Source organism: Dipteris shenzhenensis, chromosome 32, assembly GCF_047967505.1.
Source record: "Dipteris shenzhenensis isolate YYH24624 ecotype China chromosome 32, Dip_SZ_1.0, whole genome shotgun sequence".
NCBI lineage: Eukaryota > Viridiplantae > Streptophyta > Polypodiopsida > Gleicheniales > Dipteridaceae > Dipteris > Dipteris shenzhenensis.
The window spans coordinates 12,582,142-12,608,230 of NC_141627.1; the positions used below are offsets into that span (position 1 = coordinate 12,582,142).

The 26,089-nt window shown below is 42.7% G+C and overlaps 1 protein-coding gene across 1 annotated transcript in view; it reads right to left on the reverse strand.

Annotated features, from left to right (window-relative positions):
- The window catches only part of LOC147880315 (uncharacterized), a 64,957-nt gene that overhangs the window by 22,738 nt on the left and 16,130 nt on the right, over positions 1-26,089 (reverse strand). Inside the window, exons 2-5 of the mRNA XM_087371138.1 lie at positions 18,786-18,895; positions 18,489-18,671; positions 17,919-18,076; positions 12,624-12,692 (exon numbers count right to left, since the gene is read on the reverse strand). Coding sequence (XP_087227264.1) covers positions 12,624-12,692; positions 17,919-18,076; positions 18,489-18,671; positions 18,786-18,895 — 520 coding nt within the window. The remainder of the gene's footprint in view (positions 1-12,623; positions 12,693-17,918; positions 18,077-18,488; positions 18,672-18,785; positions 18,896-26,089) is intronic.

Here is a 26,089-nt window from a genome sequence, read left to right on the forward strand (position 1 = left end):
TTTTTAATTTGTAGACCCACCTGGTTCCAATGGCATGCTTGCCTGGAGGGAGATCTACTAATTCCCATGTGTCATTTTTAGCAATGGAATGTAACTCAGCTCTCATTCTAAGCGATCCTTCAGTTTTGTGACAATACATGGTTGTCTGGATGATTATTGGTCAGTGAAGAGGGGACTTCAAATGACAGTTGAACAGATCTGAAAATCATCAATCTTCTTTGCATCCTAAATTGTGGTTCTTTTGTATGTTCTTGAGCTTGAGCTCAGTCAGTAGGAGAGCTTGTCTTGAGCTGTATAGTCCATTGGGTTTTTTTTTGAAGTTGTTTGGCTTCTGGAGGAAATGTGGCCAGAGTATGAGCTGTATATAGAGATGTGTAGAGACAAAGATTTTCAATGAAAGCCTTTTACCTTGTGATTGTGTTGTTCACTTGTCTTAAATGTGGATGAGGGTGGTTGCGAAGGCGGACTAGGCTCTACTGCTTTTGTTATAGGGCAACCCCTGAGATTTTGTTTCAGATCATGAATTATTGCTTGCAGGGAGATGCAAAAGCATTGCTGCAGACTCAAATTGCTACCTTCAGGACTACTCATCCTCAGCAGCAAAATCCGGAGTATACAGTGGTGAGAGAAGCCTTCCTTGCATGGTTTGCATAAGACAGGAGCCCTAATGAAGTTTGGAAAGAGCTGTGCAAAGTGAGACAGGAGGAAGAGCAAGATGTGAATCGGTATCTAATTCAGTTTGGGAGTTTATGGAGCTTATGGTGTGAAGCTCTTGTCCCAGAGGTACCGCCTCAAATGATCAAGCGTGATCGTTTTATAGCTGGCCTGAAGCCTACACTCGGATTGAAAGTGGAGTTGAAAAATCTGGATAGTTTTGAGGATGCTGTCAGAGTGGCCAGGGAGAAGGAATGGAAGGTCAAGAGACTCAGGCAGCTTGGCATGCAAGAGGAGCCTAAAAATATGATTGGAAGTCCAGAACCAATAAAGGCTTATGCAAAGAGAGAGCCAGTGTCTGTTCCTGTGCAGGATGATTCCCTGAAGAAGGACTTGCATGATGCTGTAGAGCTTATGAAGTCACTCATCTTAAACTGGATGGAGACTGCAGGAAGAGGAAGAGGCCGAGGTGTGCAAAATACAAGAGAGATGCACAGGCTGGGAGTGAAGGAAATTCAGCTGGAATAGGTAGAGGGCATGATACATGAGCAATGTGAAGTGCTGGAACTGTGGAGAGTGGGGACACATCAGCCCTCGCTGTGATAAACCAGCAAGAGTAGGTGGAGAAGTTTATTCTATAATGCAGAAGACAAATGACAGGTCAGAAGACTTTAATGTGGAAGTGAAGGATCTGAATCAGCCCTCTATCAGTGGAGTCAAATGGGAAGATAAGGGAAAAGGGAATGCAATTAGCCTGATAAGGGTGGAGACTATTCCGGAGATCATGCCAGTGGCAAAGAGAACAAGGAGTGCAACAGGAGAAAATGGACCCTTTGCAAAAAAAGGGAAGCATGTGGAGTTTGATCTCAGCCCTCAGTCTCCTAAAAAGAAGAGTCGGAGGCCCAGGAAACATTATAAAACTTCAAATTTGCATATTGGTCAAGGCCAGGAGGAATACACACTGATGAATGATTTGAAGGGGAGGACAGCCAATACAACTTTTGCACAATTACTTGGTTTGTGCCCGAAGCTCAAGAGAGAATGAAAAAAGTTGGCTAATCCCAGAAAAAGTAATGAGCAGGAGCCTACGAGAGGAGAAATGGAGATGATGTCCGTGGAAGATCTTCTAGATTTATGTCCTGCAGTGGATGCATGGTGTGGAGGTATGAGTGTTGGAGAGGCATATGTTGATGGTGGTGCACAGATAAGTGTCATGACTCAGGCATGTATGGAGAGGTTGGGGCTAAAATTGAATGCACATTCAGATTTTAGGCTCCGATTGGCAAACCATGCGAAGGTGAAGTGTCTCGGTATATACACGATAGTAGTAGTGGATGCTTTTGGAGTATCATGTTGCATTAATTGCCACATTATGCCTACTGGTTTGGGAGCATACCCGCTGATTTTGGGCAAACCTTGGCTCAGATAGGTGGGAGCAATACAAAACTGGAAGATGGGTACAATTACAGTGTATAATAAGAAGAAAAAGGCCAAGAAATTTGATATAAGCAGTAGATGGGAAATAGAAGAACCAGAAGAAACAAGCATGGAAGAGGAGTTAGACAGTGAGATGGAAGAAGAAAGTACTACATCTGAGGAGGAGGGGTAAGTATCATTTCTGTTGAAAGAGTCTGATGCATATGAATTGCAGGCAGCAAAGATACAAGAAGCTAAGGAAGAGAGTAAGCTTGAAGACATGGATAACTAGATGCAACCCCCACCTTCCCAGACAGAGAGACAAGAGATATTGCTGTCCATGCTGAATTCCAGTCTGAAGAAGTGGAGGAGGAGGAGTATATCAAGGTTATTCATCAATATCCAAAGCTGTTTATTACCTCACATGAAGAGATCGGGGGTTTCAAATGTGAGCCTATGCACATTGAGCTAAAAGAAGGCAATAGTCCTGTTTTTCAGAAGTTGAGGAGGACACACAGAGAGCTTTTGCCTGTGCTGAGAGAGGAGTTAAATGAGTTGCTCAAGGCTGGGCTGATATATCCATTGGAGCATTCAGATTGGGGCAGTCCAGTGGTAATCATTCCCAAGCACACAGGAGGATGAAGAGTATGCATTGATTACAAACCTATTAATGCGATAACAAAAAGCAATCATTATCCTCTTCCTTTCATTGATGATATATTGGATAGAGTGGCAAGGTATGAAAAGTACAGTGTATGTGATGGATATTCTGGATACTTCCAGATTTCAATTGCAGAGGAAGATCAAATCAAAACTACATTCATCACCCTGGGATTGCTTTTGTTATAGAGTAGTGCCATTTGGATTGAAGAATGCACCGGCATAGTATTTGGAGAATGCTGATGAAGTGTTAGCCCCTTTCATTGATAAATTTGTGAGAGCATTTCTAGATGATATATGTGTATACAGTTCCAAGAGAGAGCATGCATGGAGGCTGGATCAAGTGTTCCACAGAATGGATGAAGTAGGAGGACAATTCAATCCACGGAAGTGTCATTTGGGATGCTCCAGAGTGAAGTTATTGGGACATATAGTGTCTCAGAATGGCATTGAACCTGATCCAGAGAAGGTGAAAGCCCTTATCTTACTTCCAGCTCCCTCTACATCTAAACAGTTGCAGACTTTTGTGAAAAAAGTGAAGTATATGACAAGATTCATACATTTAGTCTCTCAGCTATTGTATCCTTTGCAACAAGCTATGAAAGAAGAGCCTCTGCGATGAAGTGAGGATTATAAAGCAGTGTTCAATAGAGTGAAGGATGTGTTGGGAGAGATTGCCTGTGTGAAAGCTCCAAATCTCTCTCATACCTTTTATGTGAACCCTTCATTTGGGCCAGATGCTATGGGAGCCATCTTATTGCAAAAAGGGGAGTCGTCCCGTTATATGAGGCCTATGTATTATGCTAGCAGAGTTAAGATAGAAGCAGAGAGGAGATATACAGAGGCAGAGCTGATTCTGTCAAGCTTAGTGTATGCTTGCAGGAAGTTCAGGGCATATCTTATCTCGAAGCCATTTGTTGTTTTGACTTGCTACCCTTTATTGCCTCAGCTAGTTAATAATTCAAAACTTTCTCGAAGCATGATGAAGTGGTTGGTTGAGCTACAAGAATATACTTTCTCATTTCTCGTGGAGAGCACTTCCAGAGCCACACTGGCAGATGTGTTAACATACAAAGAAGGTCCCATTTTGGTGAAAGAAGTGGAGAAGAAGATAGATAAAGAGGAGCATGCTATCATTCCAGGAGCATCTATCTTGCATTTTGATGGCTCATACAGGAAGAGTTTACATCAAGCTAAAGGAGGCTATGTGATTACTGATTTAGAGAGCAAGCTGATTCACAAGGAGGGAGTTCATCTAGAAGCTAGAAGCAATAATGAGGCGGAGTATGCAGCATTATATGAGGGGTTACTGGCTGCACTAAAGCTGAAAATTCAGAAGATAATGGTCAAGGGAGATTCTCTACTAGTAGTGAAGCAGGTCCTGGGATGTTGGCAAGTAAGAAACCCGAGGTTGAGAGGGTTATCTAGACAAAGTAAGAAGGCTGCTTCATCAATTTACAGCATGGAATATCCAACATGTGCAAAGGGAGGATAATCAAATGGCACATGAATTGGCTCAGGAGATGAGTGATCAAGATCCAATGATAGCAAAGCTTGACGATCCACTGTACAGAGGGAGAGAATTTCTTGCTTAGATAGTGGATTTCTTACTTACTGGACATTTGCCTCAAGAGCTTAAGAAGAGTCAGAAGTATCACTTCATATGGAAGAGCAAACAGTATATGATGATTGATGATGAGCTTTACATGAGAGGGACTGATCAAGTTTTGAGGAGAGTGCCCTGAAGAGAAGAGATATATTATATACTGTCATCCAGTCATGAAGGAGCTTATGGAGGACACTGCTTTTAAGATTACACTGCAGAAAATACTTCTTGAGGGTTATGTGTGGCCTTCAATACAGAAGGATGTGCAGCACTGATGTAAATCCTGCCAGGAATGTCAAAGGATGGGAAAAAGAATTCTTAAAATGGAGCCAAGAAATATTATGCTGGTTTATGATATTTTTGAGAGATGGGGGATAGATACAATTGGTCCTCTACCCAAAACTGCCAAAGGGAAGTGTTATATGCTTACTACAGTGGAATACTTATCAAAATGGGCAGAGGTGAAGGCAGTAAAGAGAGTGGACAGAAAAGGGGTTGCTGATTTTATATATGAACACATATGCTGCAGATTTGGAATTCCCCTTGAGTTACTTTCAGATAATGGTCCTGGATTCAAAGGAGAAGTGACAGATTACTTGTGCAGTAAGCTGAATATAAATCATAAGTACATCACCCCATATTACCCTCATTGCAACGGGTTGAATGAGAATTTTAATGGAGATTTCAAATTAACGATGACTAAGATGACGCGAAGCCACACCAAAACCTGGGATTTGGAGATGAATCGAGTTTTATGGGCATACACGGTAGCGGTGAAGCACAGCACTCAATTCTCTCCATTTCATTTGGTGTATGGGAAAGAAGCAATACTGCCACTGAATGTGGAAATACCAGCTTTGAAATTTTTGGTTGAAGAAGGATATGAGCCTGTAGACAGTTAGTCTGGCGAATACCAAGATCTGTAAGTAACTGTCGAAGCCAAACACACTCTACTGTAGTGGTGAAAGCTGCCCTGTACTCAGCCTCACAGCTAGATGTGGCAACTGTTGGTTGCTTCTTGCTGAGCCAAGAGATACATGAATTGCCAAGCAAAAAACAATTGCCAGTATGTGACACTCTGGTGTCGGAACATCCTACCTAGTCACTATCCGTGTAAGCATGCATGGTAAGTGAACCCTGATCACCATAGAAGAGGGCTAAATCTTGAGTGCCTCTGAGATATCTGAAGACTCTCTTCACTGCCTGCCAATGCTGTGAACTGGGCATGTGCATGAATCTGCTAAGCTGAGATACTGCATACTGTAAGTCAGGTCTGGTGTGACATAAATAAATAAGGCATCCAACAACCTGTTGATAAAGAGTGATATCACATGGTGGGCTCCCATCATGAGCTGAGAATCTGAAGCCAGGGTCCACTGGAGTAGAAATTGGCTTGCAATCCTCAAACTGAAAATGATCAAGGAGCTGTCCAATATACTTGGACTGATACATCATGATACCCCCCTCAACATGAGCAAACTGAATGCCCAACTAATAGTGGAGCTGTCCCATGTTTGACATTTCAAAAACCTGCTGCAAGTCAGCCTTGAAAGCTGCAATTTGCTGAGTATCTGGGCCTGTGATGAGCATATCATCCACATATAAAATCAGCACTCAAATCAGATCCACTCCCAACGGACATAAAGAGTGGGTTCTGTGGGACTATTCTGAAAACCAAGGGATAGTAAGTGTGCATGAATTTTGGCATACCATGCCCTGGGTGCCTGCTTCAAACCATAAAGGGCTTTTCTAAGCCGGCATACCTTATTTTCAGAATTAACAACCTCAAACCCAGGAGGTTGTGTGACATATACTTCTTCCTGTAGATCCCCATGAAGAAAAGCAGTCTTGATGTCAAGTTGGTGCACTTGCCAATGATGATGGGCTGCAATGGCAATGACACATCTAATGGTAGTAATCCTGGATGTGGGAGCAAACGTCTCCTCAAAGTCAATGCCTTGTTGTTGGGCATACCCTGTTGCAACAAGATGGGCTTTGTATCGATCTATGCTGCCATCAGATTTCCTTTTTAATTTGTAGACCCACCGGGTACCAATGGCATGCTTGCCGGGAGGGAGATCTACTAATTCCCATGTGTCATTTTTGGCAATGGATTCTAACTCAGCTCTCATTGCATCCATCCACTCTTTGCTGTCAAAAGCATCTTTATGGCACAAGGGCTCTTCATTGCAAGCTGTAGCTACTAGCAGGGAGTGCAAATTCAAGAAAGTGACCATGCATCTGTCTATTCCCTGATCTTGTCCGGGCAGCAAAAGGCTGATCTTGTTTGCTGTCCCTCAATGCATCAAGAAGCCATCTGGGAACTTGCCTTTGCTGTCTATTGACAGCTCTTTCTTCAATGACTGCATCATGAGTAGTGTGATCATTTTGTACCGGAAGAGAAATATGCAAATCAGAATGAGGTAGTGGCTGATTATTGCTTGGTGGAGGGCCTGCAGGAGGCTCATGTTGCTGGTCAAAATCCTCTTCTGAAGATGGCAGAGGTAACCAAGATTCAAAGGCATCAAACATGTCAACATCTAGCTTAGCTTTGCAGTCCACAAGAGGAGAAGCCATGCTTCATAAGGTGTAACAGTCTTCAATGACCGTGTAGGTGATCTATTCAGCACATAGTTGGCACACATTACTGCATCAAGCCAAAATTTATTTGGCAAAGACTTGGCCTTAAGCGTGCATCTGGCCATCTCCATTGTGGACCTGTTTTTCCTTTCAGAAACAGGACTCTGCTGAGGAGTATAAGAAGTGCATCAAACTACTTAGACATATACTCTCCCCCCCTATCTATGTTGAGTGTGACAAGCTTGCATCCTGATTCATTCTCAACCATATTCAGCCACCTCTGAAAGCATAAGAAAACTTCAGATTTGGCTTTTAAAGGATATACCCAGCAATATCTTGTGAAATCATCAATGAGAGTCATGAAATATTTGTACCCTCCAATGGCGTTTGTCCTCATTTGGCCACAAACATCACTGTGTACTAGCTGCAATTTCCTTTGTGAGAGTTTTGGACAATTCTTTTGAAAAGGAAACCGATGCATCTTACCCAAAAGACAACCCTCACACACATGTCTGGAAACTGTGTGAGTTTCAGGTACATCATTTGCAATCTGCTGTGAATATAGCTTTGCAAGGGCTCTATATGTGAGATGGCCCATTCTCTCATGCCAAAGATGAGTTTCAGCAAGCTGTGAATCTGAAATAACCAATGCTTCAATAGAAAGTGCAGCTGAGTGATGATCAAGGTGATAAAGCCCCTTTTGCAAAGTGCCAGTGAGAACTATGGCATTGTCATCACGAAGATCATAAACTAGGCATCTGTAGCCATCAAAAATGACTTTGAAACCTGAAGTGGCAATTGCTGAAATTGAAATCAAGTTGACTTCAATTCCAGGCACAAAAAGGACATTTGTCAGAGTAACAGGATGGCTTGAAATGGATTTGAGCTGCACATCTCCAATTCCTTTTACAGCATATGAAGCATTATTAGCACATGTGACAGTCCCCCCTCGAGGTGCATCAGCTAAAGAATGAAACAACTATTTGCGAGATGTGACATGCTTGGAAGCACCACTGTCAAAGTACCAGGACTGAGCATCATTAGCAGTAAAGAATGAATCAGCTTTGGAGGGATCAAATGAGCAATGGACAGCCCATGCCCAATCATCCTGAAGAGCATGTGTATGTGAAGCATCTTCTGGCTCATGGGATTCAATAGCATGAGAGGCATTAACTGTCAATCCTGCTTGCTTTTTCTCCGAAGCAATGCGCTTCCTTCCTGCATTCTGAAATGTCATGTCCAGGCTTGCGACAATAGTTGCATCTTTTCTTCTTTGACTTATCTGCTGTATTTTTAGATGCATGGGAGGAATTGCAGCTGCTATGCGCAGATTTTGGATTGCCCATAGGCTTGGAAGCCTTGCCTCTTCCTGTCTGCTGTGAAGCAAATGCATGATCAGGAATAATGGCTTGTCTATTAGCTCTACTTTGCTCTTCCTGCAAAAGCAAAGTCACTAGCTGATCAAAAGAATAGTGGTCTGGATTACCCATGGCCACTAATCGAAGGGTTGTAGCAAACCCTTGGTATGTATCTGGCAGTCCATTCAATGTGGTACTGACAAGCTGTGAATTTGGCACCACCTCATCAATGTTGGCAAGTTGTTCCATGAGGTCCTTGACCTTTGTCAGGTATGCATCCATAGAGTCACCTTCATTCATGCTGACTTCCTGTAATTGCCTTCTCAAATATGCAACACGTGCCTCATTGCGAATCTGATAGAGAGAAGCCAATTTATCCCAAGCATCCTTTGCTGTCCTGCAAGATCGGATGTGTGAAATAATGGTTCTCTTGCATGATAAAGCAATACATGAATGTGCATTTGCATCTCTTGCATCCCATCTTGTATTCCTGAGTTGAAAGAGTAGTAGCAGGAGTGCTAGAAGATGAGGCATCAGGAGGAGTAACCCCTGCAGAGGGACCAGCAGTAGAGCCAACCACTGTAGCATTGGCTGGCCTCAGATCAACCCCAGAAACAATATTCCACAAATGCTTTGCAACAAGAATATGTTTCATGAGATAAGACCACATCGGATAGTTGGTGCCATCCAACTTATCATCTTCACGAAGAACTCCAAATAAATCTTGATTGTTCCCAGCCATAGCAAATGTGATACCCTGAGAGACCTTAAAACCCAAAAGCCTCAAGGCTATCACTGCAAAAAGATGGCTGTCCAAAAATGACAGCAAATATCTGCAAATTTATGACCCAAATCAAAGGGCAAATGCAGATCTGACCCAAATGTGACTGTGGCACGCAATGTTCATTGCAAAGACAGCAAATCTGGCAAAAGCCCCAAATTTATTGAGGGAAAATAGGCCAAAAAGAGAGCAAATGCAGAAAAGCCCCAAATTTTGCTGAAGTTTTTGCAAATGTGACCCAATGTATAGCCTCAAGGCTTTAAACTGCAAAAGTATGATTTAATGTCCCAAACACAAGTTGAAATTGAGCTCCCAACACAAAAGCCCTAAATTTTGAGAATGCCCTGCAAAAGACTTCACACGTGCCAAGCTTGTACAGTACTCTTGGGAGAAGTACCATTGTACGCATAGTACAGAATCCAATATACGACACATGTACAATGTACGGAGACTGTACGGAGTAGGTACGTCTGCAATACGGAAGCCTGGTGTACGGAATAACATGTATAGCTATACGGATGTAGGTACGTTCCCACGTGGTTGTATGGCGACGCAAGTACGAAATGTAGTACGAAGCAGTTACAAGACCTTCCGTACGTCTGTACGAAAGATGTACGGCGTATGGCGCAAGTACAATGCATGTACGGAGAGCAGTACGAAATGGGTACGGTGCCTCTTGTACAGCTGTACGTGTACAGCTGTACGACGATGCAAATCTTGTGTGTAGGCTGTACAGTGTAGGTACGTATAGTACGGAGCGGAGCAGTACAAAAGCGTACGGTTGTACGACGCAGGTACAAGGGACGTATGTAGTGCAGTACAAAAACAGGTACGAAGCTATACCGTACAACTGTATGGATGAAGGGGCAGTAAAGCTGAAGGGAGTTGATACGAGTCCGAGTGCAGGAGACGAATCTAAAACGCTGCTCTGATACCACTGTAGGATCGCTTGAGAGAGAGAGCGTGCAGGTAGCAAAGTGTCGCACACGTCTTAGCCGTCACGTCAAACTTGAATCATAGAAAAAAGAGAAGTACAAGGTACAAGTACCTAGACCTAGGACTAAGTGTCCTATGTGGCCTAAAAGGCACTAACTCTACAAGTGCCTATATTTATGCCTACAAGGCACATACCATGGCCTATAGGGCATCACTAGAACCACCAGAAGATGGCCTACAATTTCGTTTTTTGCTTTTCACTCAAAAAACATATGCTATTTTGAAAAGCATGGCTTCCCAAAAAAGCTCTCTTCTTTAGCCAACCCAGGGTAAAACAAGGGCTCCTACTTTTGACAATTAAAGCATCTGCAAAAAATAAAGTTCCAAATAGCAAATCCCAAAAAACAAGGCCAGCCCATTGCGCATTATCTTGTCTCCTCCTCCTAGTTTGACACCCCACGTACGTCTCCTTCCCCCTACGATTTGCCTATCCAAGCCCTGGTCAATTCATCACAACACCCTATCACCCCAGATTCGTCAATCTCCATCGCTCCTCTTCCAACGGTGATTTCGAATCTAGAACCGACCTTTCAAGACAACTCCGCAAGCTCAAGACCTTGGTGAGGATCTTGTATGTGGTATCAAGCAAAGTGATTGGTCTCCATCGTCGTCTCTTCTGCTAATCCCTAATCATATTTCTCAACGACTCCAAGCTACTACTCTTCTTTCCCAAGATTCCTAGCGAGTTTCTCTCTCTGTGTTTTTGCACTACAGTCTTGATCCTCTCTCTCCAATCATAACAAATTCACATCCCTAGCTAATGAAATCACAAACTACTGCAAAATCTTCAGTTGGCTCCATACCTGGAATTCGCCACTCCAGCATACCTCATGATCACTTCAACCACAGTCGAGATCATCCATGATAGGACAGCTCTCATACCATCTATCACGCCCTCACATGATCTAAACCTATCAAAACCATGGTCTAACACACCAGAATCATGTGCAGGCAGGCAACTCGCCACCCAACCATGCTGATCTGACTTGATCAGCCCCATCGACCAGCTGCGCTCCTAGCTTCTAGCGCTACTCCCTCACTTGCCGGTGTGGGCAACTATGGCCGTGGCCCTCCCTTTACAGCCTCAGCAAAGAGTGCTCACCAAGAAAAGCCAAGAAAGCACAAAAGCGCCAAGAAAAGCAAAAAGACAATCTTGCTGACCCATGTTCCCACAGATGTACGAAAACGAAGGTTTCTAACATGTTTCAATTGATTGAGAACGCTAGCATAGCCTATGCATTGATGCAGGGAAAGACTTCTGGATTCATGGGAGGTCAGAAGCACGAAGTTAATTAAGAAGGGCATCACAGAGAAGAAGTTTGGATCTCCTCCCTTCAAAATAGAGAAGAAGGCTAACCAGCACTCATCATCTGCCTGCCTATCCCTCATAGAGACGACATAAAAAGCTTATTCTTGCCATTCCAATCTCTTTTATGTCCACCTTGGTAGCCATTTTTATCACAACTCCACCCCTGGTTTTGCTAACGAATTCAAATCATCTGTCATCGAGGGACAGAGCCTTTACATGTGACCTTTGCTGATGTCTAGGATCATTCGAGACAAGGAACCTACCTTAGCAAAGAAGGCCTTTACCAAAAAACTTGGAGGAAAGCCATGCCAAGCAAAAAGAGAAGCCATAGTGAAAATCAGACTTGGGAGTTGGTTCCGAGGCCGTTGAAACGGTTGATTATTAGTGTCAAGTGGGTTTTCAAGAGGCCAAGTATACATGAGATGGCTCTGCTCAAAAGCACACAGCCAGATCTGTGGCTATGGGCTTTGATTAATGGCCAGGAATCAACTATGAGGACCCTTTTGCACCGACAACAAAAATTGCCATGATTCAAAAAATTCTTGCCATTGCCTCTTATAAATAGTGGCTGGTATACTAGATGTGTTTAAATTAGTGAATCGTGACTTGCAAGAGGAGGTGTACGTTGAGTAGCCTCCATGCTTTGAGGTTCCAAAATCCAAAGGTGTGTTCAAGGTGGTTGAGGAAGACCTTGTATGGTCTTAAATAGGCTCGTAGGGCTTGGAACCATAAGATTGATGACTTCTTTCAAAGAAAGGTTTCCCAAAGATCAGTTGCAGAATCCACTTTTTCTCTCTTTCGGGAACGAGGTATGGCCACATTGATTATCATCTATGTGAATGATCTCACACTGACTAACATTCACTCTCGTCATCGGTAACACGTGGATCAATTAGAGGATTTAAGTTTACTGAACAACTCCAAACCCCTTAAGGCTTAGATAATGGATTACATTGGGAATATCAATTGCCGTTCTAGTCATTGCTCTCACATGGACACCTTCCACTTGGTCAATGGCTATCAATCCGATGCAAGATGAACAGCATAGTTATATTTTCTGATAACTGGTCCCATGTTAAGACCCTTTTTTGAAGTTATACACTATTGCTATATTCTTTTGTCAAATTGAAATCAAATATCAAATTGTATGTACGAATACAAGCCACCTCTAAAGGTCTAAACACCAAAGATTGCTTTAAGGGTGGGGAATCGCAACAATATTCAACTTCACAATAAGTATCCATAGGGTGGCATAAATAGTACCACTTTGGTTCAAATAACTTAATAATCCGAAGTAGCTCAAAAAAAAGTTTGCTCCGCTCTCCATGAAGGCTGCATGCAAAATAATAATCAAATATTAACAAACATAAACATTTGGTTCACTTTAGCCCTTGTAGAGTTGTAATGCAAAAAGTCTTAAGAAAACACATTTGATTGCACGTAGCATCTCAAACAAACTAAATGGGACATCTAGTAAACTTGCTCTTAGATCTTGCAATCCGAATAGCATGTTGCACTGTCACCTTTTTCTTGCTACCATGCATCTATCTTGAATTTTTGAAAGTTTACAATTTAGTTTCACAAAATGTATTGTTTGCAGTGTTATAGTCATCTAGCATACTCTAATTCCTTAAGTTCAATGTCTTTGAAGAACGCAAATAATCTCTCATATAATTTTGTTCTAAAAGAATATAATACATGTAGCTATTCTTGACACTCTCCAATATCTATCAACATCTCCGCAAGAGTATTCATATATTCCAATATATTGTATAATACCTTAGATGTACTTTCCACCGCATGCCAAATTTGTGATTCCATGATCATAAATATAGAAAATCTCCAAGGAATAACAAATGATAAAGAACACTTGTAAACACATTAAGAAATGAACCATGCTAACAATATATTACTAAGCCAACCGAAGATGTAATAGCTTAATGCACTTTTCGTTTCTATTTCATGAAAGACTTCTATTAAATATGGCAAACTGCCAAAGGTCAAGCCTTACTCACATGAAAGAGATAGGATTGAGGCTGAAAACACCACCTCATACCTATAGGGACCTTAGAAAAGAAAGGACAGTCTTTCCATACCTTTGTAAGAGATCTACTAAGTTATCCTCCATGGGAACATAGGACAGCTCTCGAACATAATGATAGTGCACCTCAATGTGCTTGGTATGCGCAACAGCCAAAGCACTATGACTATCAATGTAGATCATGGTAGAGCAGGTCTGGCACACCTCAAGATCTATAAGTACTTACAAAGCCAAACACACTCTACAGTGGCTATAAAGGCTGCCCTGTACGCAGCTTCACAATTGAAGCATGAAACGATCGCCAATGTGAGACACCCTTGTGTCATAACAACCTGCCCAATCACTGTCCATGAATGCATGCAAATCTAGTGCAGACTGAACGCTATAGAACAGTCCCAAATGTGCCTGGCCTTCAAGTAACATAAGGCCTGCTGCACTACCTACCAACGCAGTGTGCTGGGCTTGTGCATGTACCTGCTTAATTAGGAAGCAAATCATGCCAAGTATGACATAAGTAAATTAGGCAGCCCCACGACCCGCTGATAAAGAGTGTCATCAAATGAGGCACTCCCATCTTCAAAGGAGAAATGGACGCCAAGTTCCAATAGAGTACAAATCAGCTTACAATCCTTGAATTGAAAGTGTTGCAAGAGCTATCCAATATATTTGGATTTACTCATCATTATGCCCATCTGAACATTAGCAAATTGAATGCCCAAATAGTAGTGCAACCATAGTTGCCAGCTGAAACAAAAACGGGAGAAACAGAAAGGCAGCAATGTCGGAAACTCCAAAGCCGAAACGTTGAAACTAGAAATGGCAATATAGTACAATTTATGTGTAAACTAAAATTTTTAAAGTGACAAATTATGCTACAAAGTGAGGAGAGTGAGAGGATCAAGGAGGAGGATTCAAGGAGGGAGTATGAGTAGGGGGAGGAGGAGAGTGGAGAGGGTAGAGGAGGGGAGGAGAGTGGAGGGTAGAGGAGAGTAGGAGAGTGGAGGGTAGAGGCAACAGGTGGCGAAAACAGGCACGGTGCGGGGAGCAAGCCTGAGGCGGCTGAAAAAACCCTAATTAGGATTTTGAAAATAACAAGGAAACATAAACAACGTTTCGTCCGTTTTTGTTTCTTCTGCGTTTCTGTTTGCCACTATAAGTGCAACCTGCCCATATCTAACATTTTAAATGATTTCTACAAATATGCCTTGAAATCTTCAGTTTTCTGCATGTCGAGCCCAGTGACAATCATGTCATCCACATAAAGAATTAAAATCAGAAATTCTGATTCACTCTTCGGACTTAGAAGAGTGGGCTCTGTAGGGCTGGTCCGAAACCCAAGGCATAGAAAAAAAGAATGTGTCTTGGCATACCATGACCACAGTGCCTTCTTCAAACCATAGAGGGCCTTTTGCAACCAGCATACCTAGTTTTCAGACCTGCAACCTGAAATCCTAAAGGCTGAGTGACATAGACCAATTCCAATGAATCCCCATGAGGGAAAGCGGTCTTAATGTCCAACTAGTGGACCTCCCAATGCCTGTGAGATGCAAGAGCAATAATGTAACGAATGGTCGTAATGGGTGAAGTGGAAGTGAATGTCTTTCGCAACAAGGTGGGCTTTGTAGTTGTCAACAGCTTTCCGCTTCAATTTGTATACCCACTTCGTGCCTATGGCATGCTTGCCTACTGGACATAGCCTTTCGCAACAAGGTGGGCTTTGTAGTTGTCAACATTGCCATCAGCTTTCCACTTCAATTTGTAAACCCACTTCGTGCCTATGGCATGCTTGCCTACTGGCAAGTCACACAACTCTTGCATGAATGGGATCAAGTTCGCTACTATCAAAAGCATCCTTATGACAAAGAGGCTCCTCATTACAAGCTGTAGCAATCAAGCAACATGAAGCGAATTGCCCTGCATTTGTTTTTGTGCACCTCTGGTGCGAACAGCCAAGGGCTCAGCTTGCTTGCTATCTCGAAGAGTATCCAAGAGCCACCTTGGAACTCTTTTTTGCTGTCTAATGACAGCCTCATCCATCAATTGATGGTCAATTGCATCATCATCAAGTGGCTCATCATCATCAAATGGCTGTTTTATAGTCCATCCAAGGTAAGCTGCATGCTCAGTAAAAACCATGTCTCTACTGACAATTACCTTGCTTGTGCTAAGTTGAAACAACCTGTATCCTTTGTTCTATGAGCTCTAGCCAACGCAAATGCATATAATGGCCTTATCATCAAGCTTATGCCTCAGCTCAGAGGAGACATGTCCATATGCAAGAGATCCAAACACCGGCGTGTGAACATGGTCTTAAATGCTCGAGGGGGTGCTCAATTGAGAACATAGTTGGCACTCATGATGGCATCGAGCCAAATTTTATTATTTCCATTTTTGTTCTATTTTAACTCTCTGCAAGTCCATTTTGATGCGGAGTGTATGGCACTGTGCACGAATGTATCATACCCCAGGCTGCTAAAACTCATGGGCTAAGTGTTCACCCTCCCTGTTAATGAGGAGGGTCAAAAGTTTTTCCCCACTCATTCTCTACTAAGGCAAGAAATGCTTGAAGCAAAGTAGGACATCTGACTTGGATTTCATGGGATAAATCCAAGTGACTCAAAGAAATCATCAAAAGTAACAAAATATAAGTAGCCCCAAGTGATGCTGTCTACATCGGCCACACACATCAATATGTACTAGGTGCAACTTTCTGGATGCACCAAGGGTTCCATATTTTGGAAATGGGGACTGAGGCATTTTCCCCAATAAGCAGCCCTCACATAAATGTTTTGTAATTGCATGCATGGATGAAAGATCTACCACCATGTCCTTTGAATGGATCTTCACCAAATTGGTAAAGTTTAAATGTCCCAATCTCTCATGCCATAAGTGAGTATTGAAAATCACAGATTCAACAATGACATTAGCTTCAACAGCAGCATGCTTTTCAAATGTATCAACTTGATACAGCCCACTATCAAGTGTCCCAGTGAGTACAGTATAGTTATCATGCCGGTTACCATACATGGCACAACGATGACACCATAAAAATAACTCCGAAGCCATGTGTGGAGATGGCTGAAATAGAAATCAGATTCTTCTTAATACTTAAACATACAAAACTGTATCACCTGACACTAATGTAATTGTGAAGATCTCGGGAAGGTCTTGATGACAACCTTGCAAGGGTTAAACATGCCTTCACTTTGCTACTACCTCAAATAGGATTGAGCCTGCATGCTTGAGCCCTTGCTCAGACTGCTTACTATTTTTGCCAGTACTAGTTGGTTGTCTACAAACCCTTGTCTGCTCAAAGTATGAGACCTTTGTGACTAAACTATGGCACTACCTCAACTGTGAATCAATGAGCTGTAAACTTTCTTTTCTTTCCCTCTCTCAATGGACTCTGCTGTTTTGACCACTGCGTTGGTTGACTTTCAGTTGGAGATACATGTGTCTGTCTATGATTAGCTCTTTCTGCAATTGGCCGCAACTACCCAAGATGTACCATAAGATATTGCTTGAGCTATTAAAAAGCCTTATTTTGCAATCCCATTGTGCTATAAGCCTACTCCCATTCTTACCACAATCCCACTCTACTTCCATTGGTGGTTCCCACGTTTATTTTTCTCCATCTTATTTACAATAGAATATATATCCTATAGAAGGCAATTGGAAAAGATCCATCTTTAACGTAAACGACCATATGTATTTTGACCATTGGGAATTCAAAAGAACCGAAGTAGACTAAATTTTCAGTTTGATTACAAATTTGGGAGTTTTTCTTTTTCTTTTCTTTTTTTTTGGGGGGTGTGTGTTGGGGGGGGCGGGGGGGGTGTTGGAGTATCTTTAATCCACTTACACCACAACTCGTGAAATTGCACCAACTATTATGAGATGGACTCTCACAATAATTGTGAGGTCCTTCAACAAGGTAAAACATCCTTCATTTAAGCCTACGCATGGCAAAAACACCCAATATATGGCAATTAGGAGCACCCATCCTTGAGGTAAAGGGACAAACTAATTTCACTATGAGGAATTCAAAGAATCTAACGTAGACTTCATTTTGTTAGACAATGGACCAGGTTTGCACTTTGGATGCCCTTTTAAATAGGCAACACGTAGTATAGGCAAAGAGACCAAAATTCTCACAACAACTATATTTGTACATCAGCATTTGGCCTGATGAAAATAAGTTGTGCAAGGTAAGTGGAGACTTACAATGTCGACCCTCTGTCAAAAAAATAAGTCTTTAAAATGTGATAATTGAAAGGCACACCCTTTGTCAAAAAAATAAGTCTCTAAAATGTGATAATTGAAAGGCACACCCTTTGATAGGGAAACCAAGCAAAGACCAAAACAAGTTTCTTGTATAGTACATGAAAGGAATGCTTATGTACATGACATAAATTTTCAAAAGCAAATATCTTCTGTACACATTTACAAATCTGTACACATGAGAGGAATGCTAACAGGAGAAAGCAGACACGTAATAAAGAGTTAAAGTTTCTTACCCAACTTTCTTCCCAATCCAGCTGAGATCCTGGCATGGGAAGCCACCGACTACTAAATCCACTTGTTCTTTGATATGTTCTTTAGTCAATTCTTGCACATCCCCCAAATGATGGACTCTAGGGTGCCTTTTTTTCAAAACTTCAAGGGCATTTGGATTCTGTCTCCACCCACAGTGTATAAATAAACTTTCTTATAATCATCAATTTAAAGCATTTTACAAAAGGAAAGAGCAGTCCTATTTACGCGGAAAGAGGAAACAATAAGCCATATAATCACACAAACAATGCAAAGTACTTTTCTGGTAAACTTAAGCATTATTCCTGCTTAGGGAATGATAGTTTGGCCTTGACCAATCACAAACTGCCACTTCAAGAAGATACATGTAGAAGAGAACAGGACGTATTCAGAAACATGACATGCTCCCAATATTCTCAGAACACATGCTTTCCATCAAACAGTGCAAGTGTGTTGACAATAGGCTTGAAACCACAGCTATTTTAAAGCCATCCTGACAAATGTCATAGACACATCATTCCATATAGAGGAGTTTGAAGTTCAGTTAAACATACAACTTCAGCACTGTAGCCGGTGAAGGGAATGCCCAGAAGTGATAAAGCAATCCAGATACCTCCGATGCCATCAAACAGGCTGAGTACTACTAATGGCTTACTTGTCCATGGTCCAGCTTTTCTTTTTAGAACCTCAATCCAATCTTTGCTCCCATAATCCTCTGAAATTTTTTGAGGTGTTCCCTGTCATTACAAGAGCGAATCAATGCTTGGTGAAAAAATATTAAGATCATGCAAATCATTTGGTAACTAGATTATCCAAGTCTCTGAAGCTTTGTTCCATCGACTAATGCATACCAATTGAGCTCCCATGTTTGCCTGCAAGTTTGCCTGTTCTTTGACAAGATCTTTCAAAGAAGACAACTGGCTCTCCATGTCAGCGATCTTTTTGAGTATGGCCTCCATCTCTTCATTCATGAGCAAACAAAGAAGCATATCTATCATAAGAATGAGCTAGTTCCAAACTAAAACAAATCCAGAAAATCGCAAAAGAGAATAAATATGAAGAAGAGAACTGGAAGAGTGTTCAAAATCAGGAGCAACAAGAGCAAGTACCTGCACAAAACTGACTTTTCTTAGCTCCTATTAAAAATCAAGTACTTTTAGACGTATTGATCACAATGAATGTAAAAAAGCATATTCATACGAGAAACACCAGAATTGAAAAGACCTTGAATGCCGTTTTATCTTATTGTCTAAATAATTTTTTAGGGCTACCACAGAAACCTCATCTAAAGACATGCTCCACCAAAGTCACTTGCAACTACTAGTTCATTTAGCATAAATTGATCCAATGCGCAAGCAATCTTGCACTGAGAATTGAGATTCAGTGCACCAGAAATACATCACCAAAATGGTGCTTGAGATGAAAGGAACAATTTTCCAAATTATGCACAGATGTACCAGGATAATCCTCATGGTAGCTGCCAATAACAAGACATTTTGGTGCATAGCTGCCCACGACTGTGTTGGAAAGAGAGAATACAGCATACAGGTGATCTACTCCTGTCTTCAGCCCTTACTGTCAGGATTGCTCAAGTTTTCAACACAAATTTTGAATACCAACTGAAATAGTCTCATGAGCACACCTGAACAAATATAAAATTAAGCCAAGAAAGAATGTGCAAGAAGCAGCCATGAGAATGTGTTGGAAAACTAGAGGTAGGTTGCTTGCCTAGACTACTCACGCAGTGGAAGCTATATCCCAAGATCACAAGATAGAGAATGGAACACAACTCATACACATGTGCTTTACTTGAAAATAAGAGGACAATCAAATATGAAAGAAAGCTCAGATGTACAGCCAAAACAGTGTATATATAAAGCCACAAACCACGTACAAAAACTTGCCAAAATATGTACCAACACCTCTAGAAACAATCCCCGAGATAAGACACCAAACTAGGCTCTGTTTGCTGATCCTCTTTACAAAAACTCGTCCTCTTCTGCCACGTGCCTCAGTGTAGGCTTCAGTAGCTTCTCAAGGCTGAGCACTCCCGCAAAGTTTTGCTCCTGAGTTCACTGCTCACAGAGCTCCCCACATTGCACCTTCTTATGCTCTCCTACATAGTGTAGGTGTGCACCTTAATGTGCTCCTGAGTTCACTGCTGACAGTGCTCCCCCCATTGCACCTTTTTATGCTCTCCTACATAGTGTCGGAAGATGTGTTGTATGAAGAGTTTGGCGATGTTCGGAGCCTGTGCACTTCTTTTGCAAGCAACAAAGTGTGCCATTTTGGACAATCGATCAACAATTACCATAATCTGAGTGTTACCTCGGGAGGATCGTGGTAGTGTTGTAATGAAATCCATGGAAATACTTTCCCACCTTTCAGTTGGAACTGGAAGAGGCTGAAGAAGTCCTACTGGAAGTCGTCGGCTTGCTTTCATTTGTTGACAAGATAAGCAAGATATAACCATTTCGATGACGTCGCTTTTCATCTGAGGCCAATAGTATGTGGCACTGAGTACCTATAAGTCTTGTTGATGCTTGGATGGGCAGCATAAGGAACTACATGATGCTCTTTTAACAAAAGACGTCGAACATCCTTGTCATGTGGTACACAGACGCGATCTTGATGATACACAAGGTCGTCCGTATAAGAATAGGATGAGAAAATCTTCTCTTCGGAAGTCGAAGGTTGATCTTTTGAAAGAACTTGTACTGCTATGCCGAAGTCTTTATCATTGAGATACTTCCCTTTGAATGAATTCGGAACATCCTCAAATGGAAGGTTTGGGTCAGCAATAGCCATAACTGGTGTGGTAGTGAGTGCTTGCTTGAGTTGTTGGAAACTATACTCTGTTTCGGGAAGCCACTGAAAAATTGCTATGCTTTTCAATAATTCGGACATAGGAGCTGCAATCTCGGAAAACTAATAGACCTTTGTATGGTAGAAGTTTGCCAATCCGAGGAAAGAGTGGACATCATGAACATTCTTAGGAGTAGGCCAGTTTCGGATTACCTCAACCTTCTTGGGATCCACAGAGATGCCTTGAGCTGAAATAACATGTCCCAAATATTCGAGTTGGGTCTTGAAGAACTCACTCTTCTCAATGTTGATGTAGAGAGAATTTGTGTGGAGAACTTCAAAAACTTGGTGAAGATGTTGTTTATGCTCATGTAGGGATCTGCTAAAAACGAGGATGTCATCGAGGTAAACGATGACGAACTTATCGAGGAAAGGCCGAAAAATGTCGTTCATTATTGTCATGCATGTGGCCGGGGCATTGTTTAACCCAAAAGGCATGACCAAACATTCATAGTGTCCATACTTTGTTCGAAAAGCTGTCTTGTACTCATCGCCTTCTCGTATGCGAATTTGATGATAACTTGAACGAAGATCAATCTTTGAGAATTGTGTCGCGTGTAGAAGTTGATTGAAGAGGTCATCGATGCGAGGCAATGGATACTTGTTTTTTATAGTGAGCTTGTTGAGGGCTTAGTAGTCGATGCAGAGACGCGTTGACTTATTCTTTTTTTCCACAAGTAGTACAGGAGATCCGAAAGGACTGCAATTAGGCCGAATGTGATCTTTGTCGAGTAGTTCGGTCACCTATCTTTGGATTTCTTTATTTTAAGTGTAAGAAACCTGATAAGCAGGTTTCGACGGTGGATTACTGCCGGGAATAAGTTCGATTGGGTGATCCACTGGTCGTCGAGGTAGTAACTGCTTTGGCAATTCTTGTGAAAAAATATTCAGGTAGGGCTGGAAAAAAGGTTGGTTGAGGTACTCAGGAGGATCCTTTGTTGGTGTCACCTCTACTACCGTAACCAACAGAAGTGAAGTCTTTACTTAACGTTTACGAACCCACTTCTTTACTTGTAGGACAGAGGCAACTAGGGTTGAAGGAGAGTCCGTAGAACCAGTTAGCTCAATAAGTTTTCCTTGGTGGACAAACTCGATAGTATGGCTGCGAAAACCAATTGATAAAACATAGTCATAGAGCCACTATTGTCGGACTGTTCTGCAGACTCCATTGCTGTTGGAGACAGCTGATTGTGTCCGCCTATAAGTGCCCTGGGCCTCTGCTTCCCCTGCACAGCCTGCTGCAGACTGCTATGCCTCCTACTGCTGTTGTACCTGACCACCAGTACCTGCTGTGCTGCGTCCGCACCTGCTGCAGAATAGTCACAGCTCTTTTTCTCTTCTAATGCTGCGCCTTGCTTCAGCTCATGGTTGCCTGGCAATGATTCTAGGTGCTGCACATGTGGCATCCAGTCTGCTGCCCACATGGCAGCTCTCACTCTACCCTCTGCTCTCATTTTCTCAGTGTGTCATCCTCCCCCATGTCCGCCTCATATGGGGGGCTCACAAATGGGGAGGTGACCCTCATATTCCAACAGATAGAACCATGCAACAACTTGTCCATTCATGCCTTGGTGGTCTAGTTCTTCGCATTTGCTGAAGTCGTCACTATGGTACAAATTAAAGGCCCTAGAACATGTGGAGGCAGCTTTAGGGGTTTTGCTTCAGCCAAGTCCATGAGTTGTGGAAATGTTAGTCATGAAATTAGAGCTGCTCAAGCAGTTGCACATTATGGATGGTGCTGGAATTTGGATCCATGGATAAAGACTTCCCTAACATGAGAGCCTGCAAGCTTGTGTCAAGATCCCAAGAATAGGCAGAATGCAGTGTTTGGTCTTGCATGTCCTGTTAGTCAGAAAATAATAAGGGAATGCTTGCTGTACCCAAAACCCTGCAGCAGAATGTCACATTACTTGGAGATCTTCCTCAAATGTATGCACATAAGTAGAATAGAGACAAGCACAAGCCTGGAAAGACACTCAGTAATGTAGACAGCCCAAAGAATGTATATATCATGCTCCACATGTGGACTGATCATAGAACGAAGCTGACCCCAGCTATACTCCACACAGGCAGTTGGGTGGCTGGCCCAAGCTCCAAACCAAGTGCCCAAAGGGGGCTGATCTGCTCCTGCAACTGCTGTCTCCTCCACTTTCCGTGTGCCTTCTATAGCAATGGGAGGACTGAGAGCTGAGGCTCAAGGGCCCTATTTATGGGGGAGGGCTGGCTGCCCCCTTCCCTTTAGAAGAAGGCCACCAGACGGGGCCAATTTTCCCCGACCTAACGAGGCCGTCTCTAGGATCAAATCCTGGCCCACAGCCAACCTGACACCATGTATAAGACCTTGTCCATCTTTGGAGCAATACATGCTTACTATTTCTACTCTAGTGTGCATGGCTCATTATCTGTGTCTATATCTCTCTCTATCTACATCTGCGTCCACAAAGGAAAGGCGTGAGATTGAATGAAGCTCTGCATGTTTCCTGGGCTACATTTCCATACACAATCTCCCTCTGCTGCGGGAGTGTTGGCTACAACAAGCACCCTTGGTCTCTATTTAATAACATGGTATCATAGCCTTGAGGAATAACCACAAGTGCAAGGAGCCTGGACGTGAGAACCTTTGAAAGGAGATCTCAGTTCAAGTCTGTGGAAATCATCTCCTATGTCTGAAGGACAAGTTCATTTGCGGGACCAAGAGTCAGACTTGTTGTGTCTGTTGCATCTGTCTTGAGTTTTTTCCAAGGACTCCAATTTAATGGCAACACATGAAATTGAAGGTATTGAGAGACCAACTTGGTGCGGTCGGTCATTAGGTCGACCCATATGCTCATGCCCAACATGTTGCCGAGAAGCTTCAAGACCTTTGTAACCATTATTATGACTTCCAGAAGGGTCAAGGCAGCTTACATTTGAGGAGCTAGGAGCCATGTTGATACAGAAGGAAGTTAGGGCAAAGACATATGACAGGGAGAGTGGGAATGACAAAGCACAAGGCAAAAGCAAGGACATAGGAAAGGACAAGGCTGGCAACAGCAAGCCCAACAAGAAGAGAGACGACAAATCTGATGAGGAGAACTCTTCTAGTGGAGGAAGCAAGAAAAAGAAATGCTTCTACTTATGTAAAAGAAGACGGCTGATCAGAAGGGGAGGAACCAGCGGCAAATGTGGTAATGGAAACAGGAGAGCTCTTCTTGGTGACAGTTCCGAATGTCGGCAAGATCATATACGCTGATTTAGGTGGAACTGTTCTTTTTGAGAGATCAATCTCATGATAATTCCTCATAAGATTGAAAACCATACACTCCATCATGCCTAGCAAGGAATAGCTACTATGCCATCCCCACTGACGTCATCAACGCCCAAAAGTGGGTGTAGACCACAGAAAAAACATATGCTCTCACACGTACAAATCCACTCACCCACACATCCTTGAGCATGCACTTATACAAAGTCTTTGTACTGAGTTTCTATCAGCACTCCAGAGGTGAAGGGAAGACTCAGCCATGATGAAGGCTAGCACTAAAGGAGAGGGCTAATCAAAAAGTAGCCCAAAATCTCTTCATTCAAGCTACAACTGCTTGTGAAGACTAGACGAGCATCTAAATCTAGCTGATAGGGCAATGCACCACTTAAGATAGAAAGAATTATCGCAATACCAGCAGGCCACAACATGGACGAAAACTTCACAAGGTGAAATTTGCATGTCCGCCAATACGGCAGAAGCATATATCTAGATGAATCCAGGAACATGCTCAACCTCATCCTCTAAAAACACAACATAAAGGACAAGAATTATCGCAATACCAGCAGGCCACAGCATGGACGAAAACTTCACAAGGTGAAATTTGCATGTCCGCCAATATGGCAGAAGCATATATCTAGATGAATCCAGGAACATGCTCAACCTCATCCTCTAAAAACACAACATAAAGGACAGCAATGCCTGCTGCATGACTTTTGTCAAAGGTTATAATGATTTGAGGAGCATGACTTGCTGAAAGGGATAGAGTATCGGAGACTTCTTCAAGGCTCAATTGCAAAATACTAGAAGTAGAACAAGGTGAACCTGTTGAAGCATTTATGGTGGAAACCGGGAAATATATAGATCTAGAGAGTATATTGTTGCTGGAGGATTACTGACTTGGAAGCTCATCTAGAGCTTATGGTCCAAGATTTCTGAAGAGACCATTGGCTATGGGGAATCTATGTGGATCAAGTATCTCATTACTCAGGTGGAGTGCTTAGTTGCTCATGGTGCTAGAGTGATGACAAGTTGAAACACCGTTGGAAGCATGGTGCTTGGCAGGAGCCAAACTATCCTTGGATTCTGAGGGGGACCATGTGGGCATATCTGAGGACTGCCACGTGGGTATATCAGAGAGAGAAAGCAGCCTGCCATGTAGGCAGCAAGTGGATCTGCTGTAGCAAGGTCTGCAGGGGTCAGTGTACCGTGTCTCACCATTGGCTGCTTTGAAGAGCAGCGAGGAGCCTTGTTTGTGCTGCATCCAAGCAGCCCACTGAAGTTCTATAGGGACAAAAGGCTGAAAATATGATCCAAAAAACACAGCAAACTGGAATACCTCCCCTGCTGAAATGGCCAAGTGCTGCCCTGCTTGCTCAGCTCCTTCTCCTAGGCTGCTGACTGGATCTAGAGGGTCCTGCTCCCCCATCTGCTTCACCAAGTAAGCCTTCTTGAACTCGAGGTACTTCATTGACATTTTCAACAGGGTTGATGTAGATCAGCTTCCTTTAGGCATAATGATGTGCGAACTGTGTTAGAGAATAGAGAGATGCTTGATGTAGCCTACTACCCGCCGTGGAAGACTTATACCCAAGATCACACAACATTTCCATAAGAATCCCTCCATATGTAAAAAGTGTATAGAGGACATCATAAGCACAAACCTGGAGAATGCACGGCACATAGTATAGAACAGTCAAAAACGTGTATATAAGAATCTCCAAAAGTGAACACAGTGCTGATACAAATAATGGCCCTAACTCCAGCACCATGTGGACAGCACAAAGCCACTGCAGCACATGTGGATACTCTTGAGAGTAGGCAAACTCCTGGCAACCTTTGCTGCACAATCTCCTCTTGCTGCATGGCCTTCAGGGAGGCTTTCAGTGGCCCTTGGAGGCTTGCTGCTGGGATACCTATAAAACACCCAAGAAGGCTTTATGTACTGCTGAAGCCCTCCAAAAAACTGGCCGACCAGTTAGGGTTTATGCCAACCTAACCTAGGGCTGACTGGCCCCTCAAACTGCCGGCCCCCGGTCCCCCACTGAC